The 11658-nt window shown below is 40.9% G+C and overlaps 1 protein-coding gene across 3 annotated transcripts in view; it reads right to left on the bottom strand.

Moving 5' to 3' along the window:
- Nucleotides 1-821: 821 nt before the first annotated feature.
- cog4 (component of oligomeric golgi complex 4) overlaps nt 822-11658 on the bottom strand; it is a 54956-nt gene continuing 44119 nt past the window's right edge. Inside the window, exons 12-19 of one of the 3 annotated variants that reach the window (XM_043707354.1) lie at nt 10992-11157; nt 9374-9436; nt 7067-7183; nt 6088-6180; nt 5275-5358; nt 4656-4757; nt 3416-3544; nt 822-2077 (exon numbers count right to left, since the gene is read on the bottom strand). In XM_043707354.1, coding sequence (XP_043563289.1) covers nt 1943-2077; nt 3416-3544; nt 4656-4757; nt 5275-5358; nt 6088-6180; nt 7067-7183; nt 9374-9436; nt 10992-11157 — 889 coding nt within the window. In that variant the 3' untranslated portion in view covers nt 822-1942. Of the gene's footprint in view, nt 2078-3415; nt 3545-4281; nt 4758-5266; nt 5359-6087; nt 6181-7066; nt 7184-9373; nt 9437-10991; nt 11158-11658 lie in introns of those variants that run through there. The other 2 variants (XR_006314186.1, XM_043707355.1) reach the window with 2 other exon arrangements.

The following is an 11658-nucleotide window of genomic DNA, read 5'->3' as shown; positions in this document are numbered from 1 at the left end:
ATCTCCACTACTGTTTGGGAGGTTATAGATAAACCCAACATTATTTACACAGAAAATTGAGGTGGTGATGAAAAAAAACTCAAGGACAGATATAGTTCCTCACCATTACATTGATTTAATCTGTTACGAACAATGTTATCCCACCTTTCCGTTTCTGTCTATCATTCCGAAATAATGAATACTCCTACATATCCAGGTCCCATCATTGGTCAACCCTGCAGCCATGTCTCCATATTCATAACTTATCTATTTGCACTGCTAATTCATCTACTTCGCTTCAGATGTTCCATGTATTAAGGCACAAAGCCTTTACACTTATTTTTAAAACTTTGTTGGTCATCTAAGTTTTATTTTCCCCCTTCAGAACACCTTGCAGCCACTCCAAAACTTCCTTAATGCTGGTATTAGGAGACACCATACCATTCTGGAATCTCTCTTGCAGCAAAAGAAATGCCTGTCAGTTCCATTTCTTTTGAATCCCTTATCACCATAGCCCTACCATTCTTCCTCCTCCATCTGGGTATCAAAGCCACACATTACCATAGACTTGGCTTCTACTGCTATCACCTCCCCCCACCCCTGATAGTATGCAAAATGGTATATCTGTTACAAATGTTATTTTCCACATAACTGCTCAATTAAAATTGGAGGTTACAGAGCTATGAAGATGCAAAGGCATTGAAGGATTTGAAAACAAACAAACTTAGAAATCAGGAGGTGAAGAAGGCTATTCAGCCCCTCAAGCCTGCTGTTTTGTTCAGTAAGATCATAGCTAAATTTAGGTGCATGATAAGATGTAGACAAAACCCAGTGAGAAAACAGATTGTTTGGCAATTTATTTCTTTGTTGTCTGCTTTACTGTGTCAGTTGACACCTTGTTTACCACATTGTACCAGAGAATGCAATTCAAAACTATTTTATTGGCTAGAAAGCATGCAGGACAGCTAGAGGATACAAAAACCACCATAGAAATCCAAATCATTCTTTGTGGTTCAAAGGTGAACTAATTTAGGCAACTTCAACACAAATTATAAATACCCATTCAATTCTCTGGTTTGAAAATGTAGGAAAGAGTGAAAATTTAAAATCTCTTGCCCAACAAACAATTCATTTTGCAGCATGTACTAGGGAGGTCTTCCTGCTAGTTCCACGCCTCAGTTATTCATTTTATATTAATTCCATACCTCACTCCACGCTCCCACAGTACTGATTACTGAAACTTTGAATAGGATATTAGAAATGACCTTCAAGGTCTGGAAAATAGTACTATATGTCCAACCAAACAGCCACAGTGTCTTGAATTAATATCTCACCCAACAGTCTAATACTCATTCTTTCAGTAGTGCCCTGGTGTGTCAGCTATATATTTAGCTGGCTATTTAAACACTGGGATTACCATAGCCACGTCCAATCCAGGCTTTGGGTGATGTACCCCTATTCATACTTACTAAAATTATTCACAGAACCAAATCCAGGAATCAGATATTAGCCACTGCTTCACCTGCCAGTCTAGCCAACCAAGATCAGACCATCTCACCGCACATCAGGAGTGAAATTGGGCAATATCCCTATTCTGTTGTTACCTCAGTGGACAGAGTAAATAGATTACACTTAAGGTCTGGCAAATCACATCCTGAAAACAATCCATCTCCCTGCAACATGACCTGGTACAGCACAGTCCAAAGATAATGAAGTTTTACCCTTTATTCCAGTATGTGAATGGTTCTGAACCTCTCCCCAACACTCAAATAGTCTGTCAATTAATGCACAAAATCCCTTTGGAAAACAAAAACATATGCAAGTTATTCCTGGTGTACACCACATCCAGTCAATGAGATTTTTAAAAATGCTGGACAAAGCCCCACTGTCTGAATATGCAAAGTCTTGCTGTCCAAGAGGAATCATAATAATTGATCCTCTGAAGATTGACCAAGCACAACTGCTACAAGCGAAGCCTCTTGATGTCCTCACTACGAAAGTCATTCCGCAGTGCAAGCACCTGACGCACCTCAGCGGGTGTAAGACGCCAGGTCAATGGACCAGAATTCTGTCCCCAGTAATCCAAAATCTCAGTGACCTGTAGAAACAAAAAGTGATGAGAAATATAGGTGCGAAGCCACATGTTATGTAGAGATTGAAGTACAGTGTAACAGAATTATTCACCAACCTGAACCTGGTAGAGTTAGAGTTATACATATGGGAAGGGGTAACAGGAAATGTGTGTCCATCAGGCACTGAACGGGGTGGGAGAAGAGAGAGTATAATTGATCACACCTCCAAATGCCTGGTCAATGTGAGGCAGTTATTAATATAGAACACCGAATTAAAAAGGAAAGTAGATAATAATGACACTGTACAGACCAGTGACATGGTCAGTTCTGGAGTATGCACAGTGTTGATCATCAAAAAGCTATGGATACGTTAGAAAGGGTTTAGGCAAGAGAGGCAGAAACTGGAGGTTTTAAAAGTGAAGTTATGAAGGAAGACCATTCTCACTGAAGAAATGACTGACAGGAAACATAATGCAGCACATTCAAATAATGAAATGTTAAAGAAACCAGGTATTTAAAACACAAGTAACAATGTTTAACTTTGCAAAAGACATGTGAATTATATCAGAGTAAAAAAATTCTCTTCAGGCAGCACTAACTCCTAGTGGCAAGTTGCTCCAGGGTCAAACAACACAGTTAGATGGATCAATAGATTCTGTGAAGTAGGAAATCAAAAGCTGTTGATGACAGAACTTTATAACAATTAGTCTGGGTGGAGGAGACTTGCTGGACCAGTATCTGTTGTTCTCTCAGGAGCTTCTAGAGTTCTATTTCAATTGTTTTGTTGCAGCCAGTGCACTGCTTCAGATCAACTCTGAAACCAGCCTATTGTTGCCTTATAACTCTCACCTCCATTTTATTGAAGCTTCCCAGTCTCGTTGCCATCAAGCAAAATGCTGCAGATGCTGGAAATCAGAATTAAAACTCCCGTACAGTCAAAACCTCCTCAGGGATCCCTAAAGTTGTCAGCTGGTCTCTTACATTACAACAGTGATTACATTTTGGAAGTACTTTATTAGTTGTAAAGCACTTCTGCAGATTTTGTGATTGTGAAAGGAGTAATATAAATGGAAAACAAAAACAAGTTTCTGGAAAAGCTCAGCAGGTCTGGCAGCATATGTGGACAGGAATCAGAGTTAATGTTTCGGTGACCCTTCCTCAGAATGGACCTGAAACGTTAACTCTGATTTCTCTTCACAGATGCTGCCTGTCCTGCTGAGTCTTTTTCAGCAACTTCTACTTTAGTTTCTGATTTACACCATCCATAGCTCTTTCAGTTTTTAATTAATATAAATATAAATAGTCTACATTAGTCTACACATGAACCACATCCCACTCTCTTCCATCTTATTCCACACACTCACCCTTTCTAAATTCAGTATAGTTGCCATCTGAGAGAGGCGAGCGAACTTATCACGAATGGTCCACGTGATCACTGATGTCAGGTATGCAATAAGTGATCGGAGCTCCTTGTCAAACTGCAACCCACCAAGCTGAGAAACAACCAAAAGAGGTCAGGAGGAGATAATGCAAAGTCAGTTTTAAGAAGCAGGTCAGTCTGAATGAGGATAGGAGATGTCTCTGGGAAGGTGAGGAAATATTTTTAAAATGAAGAAAGGAATCCTCATTCAAACATTATTTGTAATTGAAATGTTCCTCAGGCCCCTCCTTCCTATTTTGATCTAAGGATTTTGAAGGTATATAAACTGTCTTAACCACTAAAGTTTCATTATGTTTCAATTTAGCCTATCCTTCATCTACTTGGGCTAAGGATAAGGGAATAGAGAGAAAACCACAGATCTGAAGTTATCCAGTCACCTATTGTCCTGTGTGAAATAGACTTGGAATACAGAAGCAGCTTTCTGGGGAGAGGCTTACTATAGGACTGCAGGAACTCAACAGCAGTCAACATCTTCAGGAAAACAACTGATCACTTAATAAAATGGTGACTCAGTTATTCCAAAATGAAGGGCTAAAAGATATCAGTGTGGTTGAAGTTTCGACTAAAATCAGTACCTTACATTGCAGTTTCTAAGATTTGTATTTGCTTATGCAACTTCCCCTGTTTGTATCAGTCACAATCTGTAATTTACTCCTATGGTTTCTGATGGTGATTGGCACAACATCCCTGGACAAGATTTCCCTGCATGGCTCATGGTTTCTGAGACCAATATAGTTTAGGTTTTCTCTTGCAGCACAGCTACATATATATATCTGTGTGTGTGTATTGGGGGGAGGGGGGAGAGGGAGGGGAGATGTGGGTGGGGGGGGTTTGGTGGTGTCCTAGGGTTCCCTAGTGTTTGCACAAAGGAATATTTCTTGACATCATCGCTAATGGCCTGGCAATAATTGCCCCAATTGAGATAGAATAGATAGTGAGATGCTGTAATCCCTACAATGTCCTCAGTTATATCACCCCTTAATCCCTTACAGGGGAATAACGCGTCGTCCGTGCAACCAATCCTCAAAATGTAAACCATTTGCTCATCTGTGTGGCTTAGTGCCCACTCGAAGGCAGTACCTCCTCCCCAGAAACCATCAGTTCAATTTGTTTCAGAACAATATACATAAAATGCTGAAATATGTGGCTTTCCCCACTCATACCCGGCTAAATGTTGACTTCAGGACCACCTTCTCCAGCTCAATCGCAATCAGGCTCGTCATCAGACCAGTGAGATTATCATAGATGACCGGGGACAATCCAGCCTAGAAAACACACAAACACAGTAACATCAAGAAATGACTGCACCTTCCCTTCCATCCGCCCGCCCAACATTTAGGGAGAATTAAAAAGCAAATCACCTATACCGGTAATCTGAAACAAAAACAGAAAATACTAGAAACACAGCAACAGGTAATAAATTCTAACTGGGTATTCTGAAAATTAATGAAATAGAATCAGCCAACAGTTGTAAAGAGACAGGATTGTTTTGTGCAGGCTTCAATTAACCAGTGCACAAGTGGGACAGGGAGTTTTACTGTAAAACTGATAAGGAATGAGTCATGGGGTATGCTCTCCCGTACCAGGCCCACATGGCCACTTTGAGGAGATGAAAAACAGTAATACGTTCCATAGTCTTGAGACTGTTGGGAAACAATGTGGTTCCTTCTTGGTACTGCCAGTTTATATTTTAGAATCCAACATTAGGAAAGTTGTATTTATTGTACAAATCTTCAATTTAGTTTCAACTTTCTGAATTTTAAGGAAGCCTTACAGGCACACCTTGAACTCTGTCATCAGTTGCTCCAGGTTGAGAATAAATTGTTGAACCCAGGGATCATTGGCTTCATAATCATTAAATTCCTCCTAGAATACAATAAAACATTGTGTAAAACAAACAAAAGGCAATGGCTTGAGAAAAGACACATTAGAATTTTGCTCTCCTGTTAAATAACTGCTTAGGACTAACAATTCTTCATGTCATTACTCACTTCATCATTTTTGAGAATAGGAAGACCACTTTGAGAGCTCCTTCAGCATATCTGGCTGAATGCAGAGTACCAGAGGCTGGTTAATATTACAGAGACGTGAAAGCAATGTCTGCAATAGATGAGACCTTCAGACCACTGCCTCTGGTCACTATCTATTATACCAATTGTGATGTTTTCTTGCAGTCTGAAGAACTTTTGTAACGTGTGTATAAAATGTTGGAAGGGTTAAAAGAAAGTCACTTTTATAGATGGAGAATGTAATCATGAATAAGTTATATATAAAAAAAGGTTAATAACACAGAGCAGCAAGACTATGTACCACAGGCAATAAACCATTGGGTTTATACATAGTGGGCTATAGACTGTCTACTCAGGACACTGGACTGCAAACACAGTTTACAAATTAAGGGATACAGAAATACACAAGTTGGGATGGAAAGATACTGGTTTTATAATGGTGTGACCCATACTATGTTAAGTAATCTTAACACTTAAGCTGCATGTAATTGCACCATGTAGTGGCAAACAAATTTCTAAACCTGGAGATGTCTATAATTGTGGTCAGTCACTTGCTTCTTGTTTACACAAGAGTAAATACTCTCACCTCCTCAATATTGTGAGAGATGGAGAGGAACCCGGTTATCCAAGGCTTAATCTGTGGTTTGGTAGCTGTACTGTTGAGTTCTGCTAAACCTTCCTGTAAGACAAAATACACCTTATTCATTTACTCAGACACAGCCTGGGTATTCTAACAGCAAACATACTCTAGTTTGAGCTTTTCAGCAGTACCAAGGAAGCTGTGCTGGACAAATTTCCAGTTACCCACCCCACACCCAGGTCCTGTTTTGTATGGGTTGCTCCCAGCAGAGTCAACACATTTTCAAATATTCATATTTCCCATTAGCACCCACATAGAATTCATCTCTCAGCTTAACATCAGCAATCCCTTAGTTTACCTTCCATTTCTTCCCTACCAGCACTATCTCCACGTATTCTATCCCCTCCTCTTCCCATTTGCCTCAAAAAAGCTCCTACAACAATCCTGCCCCACCACAACCAAATGGCTGATTTCAGTTCTGACAAAGGGTTACTGGACTCAAAACGTTAACTGTTTTTCTTTCTACAGATGCTGCTAGACCTGCTGAGTTTCTCCAGCACTTTCTGCTTTACACTAGAGTCATAGAATCCGTACAGTATAAAAACAGGCCAACAAATCCACACCGATCCTCCAAAGAGTATCCCTCCCAGATCCATTCCCCTACCCTATTACTCTACATTTACCTCTGACTAATATATTTAACCTACACATCCCTGAACATTATGGGCAGTTTAGCATAGCCAATTCACCTAACCAGCACATCTTTGGATTGTGGGAGGAAACCGGAGCACCCAGACGAAACCCAAGCAGACACGGGGAGAATGTGCAAACTCCACATAGACAGTCACCCAAAGCGGGAATCAAACCCGGGTCCTTGGTGCTGTGCAGCAGCAGTGCTAACCACTGAGCCACCGTGTCACCCATTAATTTTGGAGTCTGCAATTAACTCATTAAAAGACAATGTGAGCTAAAAATTAGATCTCACCTGCAGTAAGTCCTTGAATTTGTTGGATACTGCAGCCAAATCTGATAGGCAGCTGTCAATCTTTGCTTGTGCTTGCTCCGCTCCCAGACCTTGGTTGAACAGCTTTGTACAGTCACTCTGTGGAAAAATATACAACACTTCATCAAAGATTCCTGCTCCAACATCGTGAAGAACCAGCATCTTACATGGCGATGTTTATAGAGTAAAACAGTGCCTTGAGGAGAAAACTAACAAAATAAAACCATTTTGTGGCCCAGACAAATTGGCTCACCTGGCCAGAAGGATTGACCTGCATTGAAAGATGATTAGGGTTCAGAAGTAGAGGTGTTTTATTGCAGTTATGCAGGGCCTTGGTAAGACCACATCTGGAGTGCTGTGTGTAGCTTTGGTCTTCTTACCTAAGGACGGACATACTTGCCAAAGAGGGAGTGTGGTGGAGATTCATAGAGTGATACTAGGGATGACAGGACTGTCCTTTGTGGAAATTAAGCCCTGGATATCTGCGTTCCTCCCCATCTCTCACGACATTGAGGAAGTGAGAGTATTTACCTTTGTGCAAATAAGAAGCAAGTGATTGACCACAGGTTTGCGGATTATACCAAAATTGATGGTCTAGTGAACAGTAAAGACAATTAACTTCTTTCAAAGAGATTTCAAAGACAGCATGATAGATTGGATCAATGGGCTAAGGAGTGGTAGACAGAGTTTAATTTGGATAAATGTGAAGTATTGTATTTTGGTAAAACAGACAAGGGCAGGACTAATGCAATTAAAAGTAGGGCTTAGGGTAGTGTTGTAGAACAGAGAGACATTGGGGTTCAGGAACATAATTCTTTGAAGTTTCTGTCAAGTATAGATGTGGTGGTTAAGGCGGCATTAGAACACTTGTCTTCATTGACCAGACCTTCGAGTATAAGAGTTGGGACGTCATGTTGAGATTGTAGAGGACTATGGTGAGGCCTCTTCTGGCGTACTGTGTCCAGTTCTGGTCACCTTGTTATAAGAAAGATGTTATCAGGCTGGAGAAGGTTCAGAAGAGATTTACCAGGATGCTGCTGGGAATGGAAAGTTTGTGTTATAGAGATAGGCTGGATAGCCTGGGACTTTTTCATTGGAGCATAGGAGATTGAGAGTTTTATAAAATCATGAGGGATATAGATAAGATGAACGGCAGGTGTTTTTTTCCCCTGAGATTGGGGCATTTCAAGACTGGGGGGGGCATATTTTTAAAGGGGAAAGGAGAGAGGTGAAAAAAGGACATGGGGAAAACATTTTTACAGAGTGGCTCGTGTAAGGAATAACCTTCCAGAGGGTGTGGTACAGTTACAATGTTTAAAAGACATTTGGATAAGTACATGAATAAGAAATGTTTGAAAGAATATGGGTCAAGAGCAGACAGGTGGGATTAGTTTAGTTGGGATTATGGTCGGCATGGACTGGTTGAACTGAAGGATCTGTTTCAGTGCTACATTACTGCACCTGTATTAGAAATATTTGAGGGGATCTGATTGAAACAAAATTCTAACAAGGTTGGACAGACTAGAGGCAAAGCAGCTATTTCCCCTAGTTGCACACTTTAGAAACTGGGGGCGGGGGAAACAATGTCAGTACAGAATAGGCCATTTAGGACTGAGATATGGAAACATTTCTTAAAGGTTAGTGAACCTGTGGAATTCTATACCACAGAAGACTGTGGAGGCTAAGTCACTGAATATATTCAAGACAACAACTGATACATTTTTAGACTCTAATGGCATGGAGGAGGAGTGTTGGGAGAAAGCAGGAATATCACATTCGAGATAGAATGGCTAAACAGGCTCAAAGGGCAAAATGGCCGACTCCTACTCCTAATTTCTATGTTTCAATGAGAAGAAAGCTAAATTTAGAAATTGACTGAGGCTTGGATTGACATTAATGCTTTCAAAACAAGAGCTGCAGCCTCCATACATGCAAACTGCTGCACTCCCACTTTGCTGAAATAACAGACAAATATACCCAAGTACTAGACCTTAGTCAATATGTACATGTGATAGGAGATAATGCTCAATACCAGCATGTGACCATCAGCAGTTGCTGGGTGATGAGACTGAATTAAGCTACAACATTGCTCAAAATTGGGAAGTCAGTCGTATCATTGTGTCTAAATGCACAATTATATGGTTGACTACATAATGAAAGGCCACTTAGGTGGGGTGCCGGTGGACTACCTTGGGACTGTATCCAAACAGCTGACTTTCACAAAGAGAAAAAAATTAAAAATGTTAATCCTGTAACATAACATGTCCTTAGAATTGGATATTCTCATACCTCCAGGTTCTTTTTCAAGGTCAGAAGATATTCACTGCACATCTCCACATTATTCAGAGTCACCTAAATGAAACAAGACAATTTAACAGCAAATAAGCAAAATAGAACTATGAGCAGGACGGATACAAAATATACTTAGATAACGAAACACATTAGTATCGCGATCACACCTAGGATAAGAATTCAGAAAGCTCATTTCTGGGACTAACTAGTATTCATAGAATCCCTACAGTGTGGAAAAAGGTCATTTGGCCAACACGACCACACTGACCCTCTGAAGAGTAACCCACCTGGACCCATTCCTTTAACCTATTACTCTACATTTACCCTGACTAATGTACTCAACCTACACATCCCTGAACACTACGGGCAATTTAGCACGGCCAATTTACCTAACCTGCATATCATTGGATTATGGAAGGAAACCGAAGTACCCAGAGGAAACTTACAAAGACATGTCTGTGTGGAATTTGCACAGACTAAGGCTGGAATTGAACTCAGGTCCCTGGCGCTGTGAGGCAGCAGTGCTAACCACTGAGCCATCGTGCTGCCCAATGTAAGAGGTAAAACTGTTAGCATAAACCAGGACCAGGTTCATGGTCTTTGGAAGTAGGGTAGGAAACAAGACCAGCAAGTTTTAACCTAAAATGGTCTCACAGAACAAAACTGCACTAAAGGGTGAACAGTGTAGGAAAGCAGTAATGTGCAGAATTGTGCCTCCTATCCAATCTGACTATCTTAATACTGTAACAATGTTCAGATAGGGAAGAGCACTACAAATTTTACTCTGCAGGTATCTATCCTAGGAGTGAACCATGACTGTACTGGAGGAAAGTGATCTGCTTAACTATCAACATCCTCAAAAGACAATCACAAGGAGGGTTTGCAGGCGACCCTGAAAAGGCATAGGGTCCTGGACAACTCATGGTATCATTTAATAACCATAAAGAATTATCATAAAGCGTGTGATAGTGGTGATTGGTAATATCAAGAGCCTTGGAATGTCTCATGCTAGAATTGGATGTGCTCAATGAAAAACATCCCATTCCTTCCTCACGGCCCAGCATGGCTTCCTCAAGGCCCAACTTGGCAGTCTCTCAGCAGCCCTTGGAAGTCTTTCAGTCTGACACGGCCTCAGTGTGGATCACAGGTGATTCAGGGCCCAATGCGGACTGGAAGCAAGGTACCACTGTGGACTGGGTGGGAAGGATTACTATTCTGAACTTTTTAATTTCTCCAGTTTTCTAATTTACTCCTATGAACTGTAATGCTGTACTTTTTTAAAAAATGTTTCAATTTTCTTTTTCCCAAGAACCTGAAGAATCTGCACCGAGGTACTTTGTACCCAAGACTGCGCCATAAGCGGTAACTTGGAAACTATTCACCGTATTGATTTGAGTACGTGACAATAAAACTAATTCAAATTCCTCAGCAGAACTTACAATTCATATCCAAAACAAAAAAGGTTGTCTATTTAAGTGACGGATGCTCAAGAATATGGAACCATCCGGCTGATGCAATACAGCGATAGCTCATTGGTAGGGTGCAAACAGGAGGGGGAGCCATCACAACAGGCAAATTACTTCCCAAGTCAGGGGTAGCAAAACAAAACACATACCAGAAAAGATTGTTTGGCTTCATCGGTGCTTTCAATGCCCTTGGTGTCAAATTTGCCCTGCTGCAGGCTGGAATGCATGATATTCACAGCACTGGTTACACCACGCTGTATGTCTTGAAAGGTCGTGGCAGGAAACCCCATCCGGAGCTTATTGTAAAGCACCTCCCTGCACAACAGAAAGACACAGGAACATTTCACATGGCATCACCGCACAACAATCTGCTACTTGCATTTACACAAACATCAATGCAATAGATATAAACAGATGTCTAGGATCCTAATATAACTCAGTTAGACACAAACTGCCAGAATATCATGCCAGGTTTTACCCTTAAACAAGAGACAAATCTGTTGTAAACAGCTATTTACCACTGGTAATTTTTCCTGGACCATAACTGTTAACTACTGACCCATCTGTTCCTTCTGTACTGTCACTGCCACTGACCAAGAAGTCCTGCTTGTTCTGTCACAGACCCATAGATTCCTCCTTACCCGATACAGACACTGAACTAGATTCCTCCTGTATAGTCACAGACACTGACCCACAGAATTCTTCCTTCACCGACACTGACCCACAGGTCCTTCTTGTACTGTGTCTGTTAGCAAACTATTCAAGAGTTCCTCCCACATGAAAAGCATTTCTTATTACCCATAAAGTTATGAATCG

The sequence above is a fragment of the Chiloscyllium plagiosum genome, chromosome 17, assembly GCF_004010195.1.
Source record: "Chiloscyllium plagiosum isolate BGI_BamShark_2017 chromosome 17, ASM401019v2, whole genome shotgun sequence".
In the NCBI taxonomy this organism is placed as follows: Eukaryota; Metazoa; Chordata; class Chondrichthyes; order Orectolobiformes; family Hemiscylliidae; genus Chiloscyllium; species Chiloscyllium plagiosum.
This window is presented reverse-complemented; position numbering and strand designations above follow the sequence as displayed.